The 15,962-nt window shown below is 35.9% G+C and overlaps 1 protein-coding gene across 7 annotated transcripts in view; it reads right to left on the bottom strand.

Annotated features, from left to right (window-relative positions):
* The window catches only part of LOC126470629 (transcription factor 12), a 748,727-nt gene that overhangs the window by 20,123 nt on the left and 712,642 nt on the right, over positions 1 to 15,962 (bottom strand). Inside the window, exon 13 of one of the 7 annotated variants that reach the window (XM_050098599.1) lies at positions 1,814 to 1,900. The exons of the other annotated variants lie outside the window; for them this stretch is intronic. Coding sequence (XP_049954556.1) covers positions 1,814 to 1,900 — 87 coding nt within the window. The remainder of the gene's footprint in view (positions 1 to 1,813; positions 1,901 to 15,962) is intronic. 7 annotated transcript variants of the gene reach the window in all.

The following is a 15,962-nucleotide window of genomic DNA, read 5'->3' as shown; positions in this document are numbered from 1 at the left end:
TGTGCAGTACTGAAACAGAACTTTCCTAAAGAAAAGTTATTTAATCTTTGGTTTTTTCTTTATGTCAATTTTGTTTGCATTCCATCCTGGCTAACTTTCCTATTTAATCTCTGAAAATGGTCCAGAACCTTCTGCTCAGACTTATGTTTGTTGCATACCTAGAATATTTCATCACATAGAATAAAACAAAATAAAATATAAGGAACATTTAAACACAGAGCACAATTATTGGGCACAAACTGATCCTTCCAGTAGTTTATATATTGAGGTTACAAAAGTCATGGGACAGCTATATGCACATACACAGATGACGGTAGTATTGAGTACACAAGGTATAAAAGGGCAGTGCATTGGTGTAGCTGTAATTTGTACTAAGGTGATTCGTGTGAAAAAGTTTCCGGCCTGATTATGGCCACATGATGGGAATTAACAGACTTTGAATGCAGAATGATAGCTGGAGCTAGACGCATGGGACATTCCACTTTGAAAATCATTAAGGAATTCAAAATTTCAAGATCCACTGTGTCAAGAGTGTGCTGAGAATACCACATTTTGGATATTACCTCTCACCACAGACAACACAGTGGCTGACAGCCTTCACTTAATGACCAACAGCAGTGGCATTTGTATAGACTTGTCAGAGGTAACAGGCAAGCAACACTGCATGAAATAACTGCAGAAATCGATGTGTGATGTACAATGAATGTATCCATTATGACAGTGCAATGAAATTTGGTGTTAATAGGCTATGGCAGCACGACTGATGTGAATGCCTTTGCTAACAGCACAACATCACTGAAGTGCGTCTCAGACTTGTGACCATATCGGTTGGACCCTAGGCAACTGGGAAACAGAGGCCTGGTCAGATGAGTTCCCACTTTCAGTTGATAAGACCTGATCGTAGGGTTCGAGTGTAGCACAGACCCCATGAAGCCATGGACCCAAGTTGTCAACAAGGCACTGTGCAAGCTAGTGGTGGCTTCATAATGGTGTGAGGCATGTTTACATGGAATGGGATGGATTCTCTGGTCCAACTGAACCAATCATTGTCTGTAAACAGTTACGTTCAGCTACTTGGAGACCATTTGCAGCCATTCATGGGCTTCATGTTCCCAAACAACACCATGTCACCAGGCCACGATTGTTCGTGATTGGTTTGAAGAACATTCTGGACAATTTGAGCCAATGATTTGGCCACCTAGATCACCCCCATTGCACATTTATGGGACATAATCGGGAAGTCAGTTCGTGCACAAAACTCTGCAACAGCAACAGTTTCGCAATTATGGATGGCTCTAGAGGCAACAAAGCTCAGTATTTCTGCAGGGGACTTCCAACGAGTCCACGCCACATTGAGTTGCAGCACTACATTGGGCAAAATGAGGTCCAACATGATATTAGGAGGTAGTCTACGACATCTGTCAGCTGAGTGTAATGAGCAATTGTAATTAAAATTGTCAATTATATGAAGCTCAAACAACTATAAAGACACACAAAACATTTAGAGTAAACACACTCCAATTTGTGACATGGCCTGTAAAAACGAGGAGGAAAGGAAATACATGAATCCTTAACACATAAAAAAGAACACAAGCAAATAACTACAGCTAAATTTTACTCTTACTGTAATATTTGTTAACATTATCAATGCAGTTTAACAATCAGGAATCTGGCATGAAGAAAATGTGAGACATAATTAAACACGAGCAACTTAGCAGCTATATGGAAGGCAACCATCACCATATTTACAATCTATCATCAACTTTGGGCACATGACAGGAGAAAGCGTTTGCATGTGATTGTACAAGCTCACCTTTCCCTTGCATTGTTGGCTTGTCTCCTCTCCTTTTCTCTAGCTGCTTTTGTATCAGGGTCCTCTTCCTCATCGGCACTCGAACAACGGTGGGAGAAAAACACATATCAGTATGACTCCTCAGTTAAGAAAATTTCGATTTCAGTCAGTAACAGAAGTAATGGACTAATATGTAATAGTCCCTCCACTGTGTCACTGAATTGTTTAAGAAAGGAGAGAAAGAGAGGATGAGAGAGTATTGGGTGCTCTTCTAACTTTGAATGTATTCGATGTGTTGAAATCTTGCAGAAAAATGTCCCAAAACCAATTAGACTTAACAACAACAACAACAACAACAACATGGAAGTATTGCAAAGTTTAAATAATGTCTTTATACAATTGTCCTAACTGTCAGACTACACATTTGGAAAGAACGTTTTATATATCAGAATATTAAATAAATACCCAAATAAGAGTTTTTGTTATACAGTACTGACTTATTTACCTCTTCAAACCAGAAATTAATAAATATGCCAGACAGACAGGCTGCAATATTTCATGCTAGACTATCTTTCACATTATAAGTCTTGATTTTCAACAGATGACTGACTGCCTTTCAACATATACTTTCACATAAAACAGTCACACTACTATGAGAATAAAAACTGATACAAAGAACTTTATGAATGCCAAGCCTACATTAAGGATGATGCTTTTGCCAGTTAACATGGATCTAAACTGAAAAGGGGGTGGAGATTCTGAATGGAAACAGTGTGGTGAACAACTCAAGGCTGATAAAGATTGGAGAAACAAGATACAGAGAAGAAAGTATCATGAAATTCTCGATACACAGAGAGCATTGAAAAGCAAAACATTGGCTAATAAAGAATATAGCAAACATGACTGCTACACTCAATAACTGTGAACATGAACTTAGCATGAAAGCTAAACAATTTTCTGTGATTAGTAAGAGCCTGACTGTTGTCCAGCATCTTTTTTTACTAGTAATCTATCCACAGAAACATATAACATTACAACAACATTCTAGATTCTGATATATTTTTGCTTCTTTCCTTACTATTTTCCTCTCTACACTCTGAAATATTTTGGATATGATACCCAGCATCCTTGGCCATTCCTCCCCATCCATCCAAGCCTTGTTTTTTATTTTTTAGTCTGGCAGCTAAAATTCTGCTTCCTATTTAATTTCTCTCACATGCAGCATACATACTTTATCCTCTATTCTCTCCCCAAGCTGCTTTCTGTATGATCTTGCACTGGGTGGTGACATAGGCTCCTTCTCCATATTCTATGAGTCTCTCACTTTTTCTGCTCAATAAATGATAATTCTCCTTGCTCTATTCCCATGTGTACACTTTATTGATATTTCAAACCAGGGTACCACGTGACGAAGCATAATACTCCGTTCATGGCCACAAAGGTGTACATGTTCAAGCCATGAAGACAGCTTTTCAAACTAGGAATACTGCTTTTGAAATTCTCCAGATCAAAGTCAAAGTTATAATGATGTACAAAGATTGTGTCTGCTCAGTTCTTCATTTATGACTTAATTCTTATCAAACGTGATGGTTTATCTTTCGAACTGCTTGCTTTATTTTGCCTGCTTTGAAATCATTATTGAAAGAAATAACAACTACAGCTGCATATTACATAGTCCAAAAGCTACACTCAAATAAATTCTTGGTTTTACTCTTTACTTTCAGACTGTGAGTAATTCATTGACAGAATAATACTAACATACTCTAAAGCAGATTACGTTCATTGTCATTATTCACACCATCCAAAGAGATAGAAAACATTTCTTGTCCTTAGTGTACAATGCTAACAGTTTTATTTATTTATTTATTTTTTTATTTTCTTTATTTTTGTTTTCTTTAAAGGGGGATCTAGGACCCCTTGGAATCATGTATGAAGATATTTCTTTAAAAAATTTCAAGTAAACAATATGTAAGCCAAAATTACAGACAAACACTATATTTATGGCCTGATACTATCTATTATGTTTATGAAATGAACACTTTTCACATGAGTAGCATTTACATAATATTGTAGAAGTGGGAATAATCACAGCAGAACTGACATATATTCAATCACAAAGAACAACTATAAGATCTTAAGCTCATAAATTTAGAAACAATTGATATATTGAGTAGGCAAAGAAGACATGCAAGGGTAATGGAATAAAGAAAAGATTCTATACAGAACCCTGACAAGAAAATCCAGAGTTTGGATTGTATTTTCCTTTTAATCATCAGCACCACAAATTTTCTTTTTCTTTTCCAATTTATCTTCTGTCTTGTCCTCATGAAGAACAGACAGATTGAAAAGTTCTGAAAACTTGAGAGCTTACATTTGTATGTGTCTTGGCCTTGCTTTCACTGCATCTCTTTCTGAAGTTGTACATAGGTGGTACTCATATGTTTAAGAGTGTTAATGTCACAAATAAAATAGATAAGAACAGGCCGCAGATACCATGGTTTTAAAAAATTGAAGGAGAAGACTGATCTGTTGATGTCCCTTCAAATTTCAAACTTATCTTCTACCCTCTGTACCACAGGGCATGAACAGTTAGCTTCTGAGACTGAATGCTCAAGATTTTCAAAGCTGGTGCCTGTAAACCACTATTTTTTTTAAATTTATACCTGCAACTTTCTTCATGTCATATGTGCTAGTTTATATTTAATGTTTTCTGTCATCACTGGAAATATATTTGTTCCAATAAAATAATACAAATGTGGTATTTTTCTTTTTTAAAAATGAAGCACAAAGAAGGAGGAGGGAGGAAAGGCTCACTTCTCTCATTCATCATATCATTCAAAAGTATATGTAGAAGTTTGCATGCCACTTATCCTCTTTCCAGATTTGAGACTCAATCCCAATTTTATATTCACTTAGGGCTGACCAATATTTCATCTGGAGTGGTTCAGAGAAGATCAGGAAAAAATGAGCAATAATGGGTTTTCTGGGGACATAACGATGCACAGTTCTAAATAATAGTTTTAGACTCACCATGGTAAGTAAAGCTATTTAAGTTATTTAGGTTGTTTCCCAAAATATTCTAGGAACAAATGTAGGGGGATAAAGCTTTTTCCCATCATACTGCTCCCTCAGCTGGGACTGAGTAGTCTATTGTCAAGACATCTATTACATTTTTCAAGTGTTTTAAAAATGTTGCTCATTAAATTGACTAATGATTTTAGACTGGACATCACATGAAAGAAGAAATGGTATGAATGAGCCTATGTGACTGACTTGTTTGTTGTCATTTCTCTGTGGTACACATTTTTTTAAGTTCTGGAGATCTTGTGAGGAGCTTCCCTTAGCATGTGTATTTATAGATATATAAAGGAAAAATGGTTGTTCATGCTCTAAATGGTTATAATGCTACTCCTCTCACTCAGCAGCACAAGTCATTTCCCCTGCACAAAGATATTTAGTAGTGACATGTACAAAGTATGACTCACTCAGATAGCTGAGCACATAAAAGCACCTGCTTCCACGATGCAGGGAGATACGGTGGCTCCGGATCAAATCCACCTTCGAGATTAATGGCCATGGGGCACTGTGCCAACCATCCTGGATGTGGTTGTTGGGCAATTTTCCATGTTTGCATGTATTCCTGGAATGGCAAGAGGGGAAGGGAGGGGAAGAGCTGGCAGTAGCTTTAAAACGACCCATCATGATAACAGCCTGTATATGGATACAGTTAGTTCTATACGGCGAGAAGTACCATACTAGTCTTGACCTGGCATTGGCAGGATAAAGGGCACCAGAAAGGAGGAGGAGGATGACAAAAATGTATGAAGAACACACATACATTTGGTTGTTATATTGCAACAGAAAATTTGTTATGTTAATGTTAATGTTTCTTTTACATCTGTTGACCAACATAAAAAAACTGATACAACACACATATCAGAGGATTTCAACGCTGCATGGTTATTGTTGGTGGCTGTTCAGATAATGGGCATTTACAGCCCAATGTGAAATTCATGTAATGTTTTGTACCTGCATACTTAAAGCCATAACGAACATTCCTCACAAAAGCAAATCTTTGAAACTACATCATTAACAAGGTCTATAATCAAGTAACATCTGCAGAAGGGTGCTAATGAAACTGGTCCTTATGTGCAGACATATCAAGGTGATTTTAGTCTGCCTTCTTTGCCATAGAAAATATGGCAAAGAACAAGCATATGGCACAATACCCTTCATGATGGATGCTAAAATACAAGGATAACAATAAAACAAGTAATAATCTAAAGCAGATACTAGTTTAATACCAAATGTTCAAAATGAAGTCTTATGACTATAAAAGTTTTGCTTTAGGAATGAACACAGCCAGCTCTGTATTACCAGTATACGTTATTGCATCTGGTTTCATCCTTTACTGCTATATCACGTAAAAGCCTTAGGGTCTTCTTTTAGACCTTCCTACCTGTTCCCCATTGTGCCATTGTATAAAAAGAGGAACGCTTTTCATAAAGAAGAAAGAAAGAAAGATCAGGGTTTAATGTCTTATCAACAGTGAAGTCATTAAAGAGAGAAAATTCTCAACTGAACAAGATTTACCTTAAGCCATTTACAAAAAATCAAGTAAAATATAAACTTGCACAGTCAGATGAACATTTTCAAATTTGGTTTCGGTGTCTCAACTTCATAAACATGTCGCTCAGCGTTTGTTAAACCAAACCAAGCTCCCATGACCACTGTATGCTGTCCACAAAGACTATATTGTTGTTGTTATTGGCATGAACAGCAAAACATCCAGCACACTGCTACCACGATGGTTAGGAGGGACATTTTAGGGAACTATGTTTCTGGGTGCATGAAATGTATTTCACATTTTATGTAACATCAGTAACAAGGGTTATCCATTTGCTCATTGGGAGATGTGCCTCAGCATTCTAAATGGTGGTCTTCAGCAAATTCACATTCACAGTTATACTCGACAAAGCACCTTACAGTGAGATATGTTTGCCACTGAGATTTTCACAGAAAAAAATAAAGCTAAATAATATGTTAAAAATATGTTACTACTACAAACAACTAAGAATAAATAGGTTCTGATAACCTCAATGTGCATCATGGCTTGAAATGAGTCAACCTGTTAATCTCACAGAAGTGGAAAATATTTCTATAGCAGCTTTTGTTATTTCCGTAGTGCAGCTGTGTATCTCAGTTGAGAGCTACAGTAGCAATTTCCAATACTGTGTTTTAAAAACAAAGAATAAAACCACAAATGAAAGATAGCCAACTAATCCAAAAACTGCACTATCAGAAAACTTGCATCTCACATCTATTTTACACAGGAGCTATCACTTCAAGTATATGATGATTTTACAAGGAGTCAACTCTTTCTTAGCTGAATCAAACATTACTTTTGATTGCATTAGACACACTGTTCTTACTATATCCCCCTAGCAAGGAGATCATTGAGGATGTGGAACATATCAATAAACTACAACAGAGAAAACCACAGAAAAGACTGACTTCTTGTGCTGATAACAAGAAGTGCGGTATGGAAAAAGAATAAAGTAGTCAAACAGATGTGTAAATTAAAAAGCTTACGTTATTATACCTTAAAAATTTTTGGTCCACGTTAGTAATATGTGCCATATACCAGGTGACAGTATTCACACATAATTTTCTAAATAGAGAGCTGTGCTTAGAGTATGTTGAATCTGATAAACAGACAAACCTAACATTGCCAATTCTGAAACATTGAGCAAAGTCATGTTTATACTTCCACTATTTTAACACACATACAATTTTAAGTTTATGAAGATTCTTGCAAGCTAATGTCATCCACTGTGAGCTGCAGCATAACGCAATATTTAGCATTTTTTGAGTCAATATTGCAATAATGAAATACTGGTACTATACGTGATCTGTTAGTCACATAACTCATATAACCACTCACAACATGGTAAACTTCTGTTTATATAATAATTTAAGAGCAAGAGTCAGCACACAGTGATTGAATAGACAAAGTTACACAACTATCCTACAAAAATAACAAAAGTTGCTATAGAAATATTTCCCCCCCCCTTTTTTTTTTAAGATTAACAGCTCAGTATCTGCACTCTAATGTAATGTGAATTTGCAGTGTATGCAGACTATTTAATGAGATTGGGTAGAGTTAAAATATATAAAAACTGACCAAATAAAACAAGCCCAGAATAATATTTCATGCATCTTAACATAGGCAAACCAAATTATATCATCAATCCTGGGGTGCAGATGATGTAAGCTGTGTTGCCTGTCTTACGGCACATGAGATAGTTTCTGGGCCACTTGTATTTTGCACATCCCATAGTTACAGCTTCTTGTATGTATTTCAAGAAAATCAAAATCAGTGGTTTACACTGTGATTCAAAAACTGTTAGCCTTAATAAATCACTACACTTTATGGTTGAGAATAGAATTGATATTACTGACATGTTAAAGCTTTACTCTGTATTCTGGTTGGTTGGGGGTTATAGGACTAAACAGCAAACTCTACAATCTAGTGATGCTTACACATAATTTCTGTCATAAATACATTACGCAACAGTTCCTGGCCTTTGCCGTAGTTCCACTAACATGCCTAAATGCTTTAGTTCAAAAGAAGTGAGTAACATGAAACAAAGCTTTCCAAAACTGATAATCACCAAAAGTCACAACCACAATCACTTTATACTGTCAATACTGACACTTGAAGGAAGGACAAAAGGAAAGAAGGAAGAAAAATTTAGAGTATAATGTCTGATCAACAAGAAAGTGAATAACGATAGAGCACAAGTCCCTCAAAAAAAAAAAAAAAAAAAAAAAAAAACTTCCGAAGATGTATATTTTGAAGATACAGTGGGAAACTTAAATTTGGGTGGTTGGTTGGGAATTGGAATTCAACTCTTCCTAAAAATGAGTCCAGTGTATTAATCATGTCATTTCTAATAGTATCTATACTGGAAAATACAAACTTGATCCTTCTCTTTCAGAACAATAAATTCATCTTCTGGAGTGAAGGTAAAGGAACAAGTGCATACACGTAGATGCAGACATAGCACCAACAGAAGTAATTCTTATGTTACTCATCAGAAAGTAACTAGATACATGAGTTATGATGTACATAGTTAATGGTGTCTGCTATCATCGAGTGCCCCTTCTTCCCACATTGTGTCAGAAAAGCAGTCTTCTTCTTCTTTTTTTTTTTTTTTTTTTTTTCAGTGAAATTTGGGTGAATTGGCATTATAAAATAACACAGAAGTAAGGTAGTGGGGCACAAAATAAATTTAAATGATTTCTGGAACTCATACTTTTTAATAAAGTTGGGGTAATTGTAAACAACTTCAGAAAGATTCTTGATTGCTATCATCTTCCTAAATAACATTATTAGCAATAATGTGTCTTGTGTGTGATCTGTAATAACCCAAATACAATAATGATGAACGTGAATGGTTGCACTTTGACGAGGTACAGATTCAAGATCAAGCTGAAGAAACTTTTCAAAGCATAGGCAGGTAGGGATGGAAGGCATCTAAACACTCAAGGGTGGAAAATGACTGACTGAAACCTAAAACTGTAGTGCAAGGCTTTATTCTAGAGCATGGGTGGGTAACTGGCAGCCTGCAGGCCAGAACCAACCCTTGAGTGATCTCAGTCCAGCCTGTGGAAGAAATTTGTGGGAGTTTTCTGCTCTGCTATCTTTCGTTTGAGCAGTTTTGACCATTTTGTGCAGTGTTAATGACATATAATTTGTGTCTAGCATCTGTAATGGTAGAAATGTGACACAGAAGTTAAGGGGCCCTCATTATAATGACCATCTGACAATGCTAGAAATACTAACAAACATATTGATACCAAGCAAAATATTCTCTGCACTACCAACACATATTGAACGTGTGAGGACAGGTATTATCAGTTTGACAATTTGTCATTCCATTGTTCACATTTTTCCAGTTTGGCCTCCGTATAATACAGCCAATACATGTTAATTTAAAGAGATTTGGAATATCAACAATACAAGGAAAAGATAGATTGCTACTCATTTTAAAGATGATATGCTCAGTTGCATACAGGCACAACGAAAAGGCAGTTATCTTTTGGCCAAAGCCTTTGCCAGAAAAGGAAACACAACAACAACAACAACACACACACACACACACACACACACACACACACACACACACACAAAGATGTATACATTCACACAAACAAGCACACCTCATGCACACATGACCGTCATATCTGGCAGCTCGGACTGGAATGCCATTATGTGCACATGAGGTGTGCTTGCTTGTGTGAATGAATGTGTGTGCATTTCCTTTCCTGCAGAAGGCTTTGGCCCAAAGCCAAATGGGTAACTGTGTTTCCATTGAGCCATTCTGCAGCATAATGTGTCATATTTATGGTAAGCAGCAATCTATCTTTTATGTATATTGTAGATTTGGACTTTTAATTTATTTAAAATGAACAAAGAAATGATGCTTAATTTATTTAGTGTTTCAGAAACAACCCATGCCTATGTCATTAGTTATCAGAACTATTTTGCTTATAGTATTTGTGAACATTTACCACACTAAATTTCAAATGCTCAAACGACTTGCCTGTGTACAAAAATTACATTTTTACTCCTAATTGCTTGACAACTGGGAGTGTCTACCTGTTTCATAGCCATATTTTATCTTTCTATTCTTTCTCATATTAACATTAGCAAATAAGTCTTGTGCACTGTAGACATATGAAAACACTGCAACTATTGAAACTGAAGGTAATTTATAATGAATTAGCTGCAGCCAGCTGCTGTTATAAGTGTTTATTTTTACATGAAGGCATTTCGAAATGGCTGGCATCCTGTCTTCAGATGTTTAATTTATTTATATATCATGGACATTGTTTATTTACTAATGGTGTTGTAGAATTTTGCAATGGAGGTTTTTAAGACAACGTAAACATAAAAAAATGAGGTGAACATCACATGACGAGGCAGCCCGCAAGTTTGAGTAAGTATATGAATCAGGCACGCATGTCATCCACAGGTGCCCATGCCCGCTGTAGAATATGAGGCAATAACAATTAGCAACATCACCCCCCCCCCTGCCCCCCACACATATACAAAGCAACCTAATGGCTGCTACAATTAATTTTCACCATCATTTTATAACAGAAATCATTACTGCTGTAATTTGTGTATTACATTAATCTGTGTTATGAAAACACAGTTGCGCCAACTGAGAAAAGCTCTTATTTCAATTTCAAAATAGAAACTATGATATGTCCTATGAAATTAGCAAACAGAATAGAAAGAATTTACTCTACCTCACAACAAATTAAAATAGCAGTCTGAAACACTACCCTCCAACTGTTTGATCAACGTCTATACTGTTATAAAGCAAAGTCAGTACCTTAACATACTACTAACAAATATACCTATCACAAAATTCACAGTCTGGCAAATGCCTTTCACCAACATATATTCCCAGTGCTAATTGCTTACATGGCATAATTTTATTGGCACTGAACATGAAAGTCACACAATAGGTCCCTGTCATTACCAGTACTAAACAGATCCTTTCCCAAGATTTGTTTGTCAAAAAAAACATCATTTTAAATTTACAGTCTTTGGTGCTATTTTCTGATAGAAGTCCAACATTTAAGCATGAGAAAGTAATTATTTTTAATAATGTATTTAATGTATTCAGTCACTAATGAAGTAAAAATTAAATAGGAGTTGAAAGTTCTTGTCATTCATTAGTGAAGTATATCAATTGCCTTTTCATCATTGTGTGTCCACAATCATAGTGAATAATATAAATTCACTGTTTAATCTTTATGTTGCTTAAAAAAAATTCAGACAATGTAGATGAATGCTATATTAACAGTTGATCTTTCTTGCACTAGGTACATAAGCAAGGGAACAGCATTAATTGATAACATAGTGTTGTCATATTAAGGACTTTATCACAATTTATTTTCATGTATTGCTTCTTGTACTAAGAACCTCTCTCTCTCTCTCTCCCTCCCTCCCTCCCTCCCTCCCTCCCTCCCTCCCTCTCTCTTTCTCTCTCTCTCTCTCTCTCTCTCTCTCTCTCTCTCTCTCTCTCTCTCTCACACACACACACACACACACACACACACACACACACACACAGATGAAAGGCACGCTTCCATGTTCTCTCTAAATTGTAAGAGGCACTAGATAATATAACAAGGAAACAGAAATTGCATAAGTTGCAACATCACAATATGTTACACAACTCTTTTCATCAGCTGTAAGAAAAGAGAGCAAGTAGGTAACACACGCAAACGCTTTTCCTGTCAGTGCCCAAATTCAGCTTATTAATAAATATGTTTGTGAACACTACATTACACTCAAGTCACTTATGCATAATTCTAGAAAAAAGACTTACCTGGAATATCAAATACTAAAACTCTAGAAAAACAAACATACAAGGAATTTTTTTAAAAGAATAACAGTATCTGAATCAAAAGCAATAAGTGAACAATATAGGAAGGATTCCTTCTTCTGGTGAAGTTCTGAAGTCACTAATAAGGTAAGTCTACTGACTTAGCCTGCAAACAGTGTGCGAGTCTTCTCATCAGTATCAGATGCTCCTAAACATAAGACTACAAACCACATGAAATACATAACATTTACGAAAATACATGATCCTGCAAAATTTCTAACTACGCATGCACATTATTATTCACCTTCAAATACTTTTTAAGGAATTTTTCATTATGCCAAATGATCCTTGCAAGAAGAAGCTTGTATCACTTGCTTGTACTAGCATGGCAGGTCCCAGTTTCATGATACAAAAAGCACTATTGCTGACGCACTGTTATGAAAATTAAAAGCAAAGTACGTACAGAAATTTATGCTTGCAGAATAGAGACATTTCTACAGCAACAAGCTTGACAGTCATGCAACATATATACAATAACATGACAAATGCTAAACAGTGAAGTGGTATTAGTGGGGATGCTTCAACTTTTAACAGAAACAACTGGCACAGAATTTTTTGCACACTACATTTCCATTTCATTTCATGCAATTACATTAAGCATTTCCTCTTGTTTGATTAATGAAAGCAGTGGACATTCACTATATGGCTGGCTTGACCTCACTACCAAACTACAGTCCTTGTTTTGGAGCCTGTAACACCACTTTACTCTTGAGCTACCAAGTTATCTTCTTCTTCTTCTTCTTCTTCTTCTTCTTCAAGAACTTTTGCAGGCCACTATTGGCAGTTCATTTGAACTATGTGAATTTCACAATTAATCAATTTTAAAATTTCCTATTGCAGACACTATGGCATATTTAAAGGATTTAATAGCATTTTAGCAACATGAACATACCAAAAATGAATTTGTAAAACTGTTATAAGATCACATGGTATTTAAGTTGGTTTGATAAACAAATTCCACATTCTCCAGCTGTATAGCATAGATTTCCTCTGTGCTGCTTCACAGTAGATTTTATGAATGTGTAATGCTCTACTTTTGTGTGTGCCGGCCGGGGTGGCCGAGCGGTTCTAAGCGCTACAGTCTGGAACCGCGCGACCGCTACGGTCGCAGGTTCGAATCCTGCCTCGGGCATGGATGTGTGTGATGTCCTTAGGTTAGTTAGGTTTAAGTAGTTCTAAGTTCTAGGAGACTGATCACCTTAGAAGTTAAGTACCATAGTGCTCAGAGCCATTTGAACCATTTCTTTTTTTACTTTTGTGTGTGTGTGTGTGTGTGTGTGTTTGCATGAAAGAGAGTGGGGGGGGGGGGGGGGGGGGGGAGGGCAGTGTGTCCTTTTCTGATGTGTATGTATGTAGAGAGAGAGTTATTGTACAAAGAGTTAAATACAAAAAGTAAAATAAAGGCAGCTTAAGAGTGATATATAAGACATCATGTAAATGATCAGCATGTTGCCATATTTTTCCCTGAGAAAGTTTATTTAATTTGTAATGTAACAGAACTCTTCCACATAATTGTGAGAGGTCACATTTAGGAGACACAGAACAAGCAAGTTACTAACTGACTCACTGAGAACCATCCACTTACGGAAGGGTTCTACAATTTAATGTGGAATCTAAACTATTATGAAACTTTAGATTTTGGTTTGCCCCTGTTCATATTAATGCCCAAGATGAATGTTACATTCAAGTAACAAGAAAAATTCCTTGAAGTAAATGGTGATTGAAACATGAACTTTTGAACTGCAAAGAGTGCATCAAAGAAAGAAGATAGTAATACCAGCTGTAACAGTAGTGATAACACTAAAAATGATAAAGAAAGGAACATGAAATTTTAACCTAACAGGACGCATCAATATTTCATTAAATGCTATAGAAGAAAGTTCAGTCACAAGAACACCAATAAAGCAGATACATGCGATGAAAACTTACAAACACTAGTAATTAACTATTGAATGGATCATGAGATGCACTAAAATGCTAGCATACTTGGGGGCACTGCCATAATCGGTCAGCTACAGACTCCCAGACACAAATTTATACCTGTTCCCTTTTATCAAGGACCTATCAAGTTCCCCCTGTGATACACTTTCAATGAATCGCAACTCAAGTATTAAATGTGTTTGAAAGGTGTGCTAAATAGTATTTTCGTTGTCTAGAAAAATGTGATTGGAATGCATCTGAAGGAAAGTAAAAGAACATAAAAAGAATGATTGAAATTAAAATGTATGTGAATCTAATAGTGAAAGTGATAGAGAACTTTTCTCAGAAAAAAGAACCACTGATAGAAAAAAGTAGGAAAATAATTATGTCTCAGTCACCTGCACCAATTAAGTCTGGCAAAATTACACAGCAAATAACAAACCTTGCTTAGGACAACAAAAAATTATTGTAAACAAATACTAACTTTATACACAAACTGAAAAAAGGAGTAAAAGGAACAAACAAAATATAAAAAGTGCATAATTAAGAGCAACAGATCTGATGTCTGTAAACCATTTCATGTGCTATAGTACTGAAGCAGCTTTTACTGGTTTAACAACCACCTCAGATGGAATATATACTTTCTTTCATTCTGAATCACCATTGGTGTAAATCTTTCATTTTCAAGTGAAAGGCGCATAAAGAAATGAACATTTATAGTATAATACTTTGCTCTTCAATCACTAGTAAATAAATTCTAATTCTAATGAAACATTATGGCAAATACTGACTAATTAAAGCAGATCTGACACAAAAGCTATGTCTAAAAATGAGAGGGATGCATGTGAAAACTTTGAAAAAATGGAATGACAGTGGTAAAATAAAATTTATGGGGCACTATGGCATGGTAGTGTGGCTCCTTGGCTCATGGTTAAGTGTCAGACTACAAGTACAGAGGGCTTGGATTGAATCCCTAGTCAGTCCTAGGATTTTTCTCTCTTACTTTTTTTCACTTCTTTCACCTGTGGCAATGTTTGTTAATGAGAAAAATACCAAGCTGCACTGTGATTTGGAGACCACATTAAACTGTAGGCCGCCCTGTAACTAGCTGTGTAAGTTAGTTCAATGGTTGGCAGTAGGCAACAACATACAACATCCAATGAGAACATAGCTAGTAAAGCACTGTAGTATTCAAAGCCAACCTTCAGGTTGATGACACCTTTAACTTTATAGCATGGTAATAATGGTAATGGGCACATGGAAAAACAAGAAGACTGAAGAAGAGCTGGAAATGAAATTGACCACCAGATAATGGAACTTGAAGAATAGCACAACAATACTATATGTTAAAAACTGGCTGAGGAAAAGGAAAATTTATTCAAAGAAAACAAGTGATATAATATATAGACGAATTTGACTGTAAGCACAGTTCTTACCACCACAGAGATGGGAAAAGTGATGTAGCCAATATTGTGACTAGGCTGGCAAATGAAAGATTTACACAGATTAGGCATAATGCATTAAGGCAATGATGTGAAACTCAAATGCTGACATGGGTCAAATGACACAAGGTTCAAGTTCAGAAAAAAGAGTCAGCACCCATAGAAATGTAAATGAATTTTGAAAAATTTAGTGCAAAGCATAAGAACAATGGTAATACTAAAGTTTTCTTCCTGACACCTGACACTTTTCTGCTATTCTCTATTTCGAGAGAAAACTTATTCACAGTAATTACTTTCAAAACTGACCAAAGGTGAATTTCTGAATTTTTTTAGGTTTGA

Source organism: Schistocerca serialis, chromosome 3 (genome assembly GCF_023864345.2).
Source record: "Schistocerca serialis cubense isolate TAMUIC-IGC-003099 chromosome 3, iqSchSeri2.2, whole genome shotgun sequence".
NCBI lineage: Eukaryota > Metazoa > Arthropoda > Insecta > Orthoptera > Acrididae > Schistocerca > Schistocerca serialis.
Note: the sequence above shows the minus strand (reverse complement) of the source record. Positions and strands in the feature narration are given on the sequence as shown.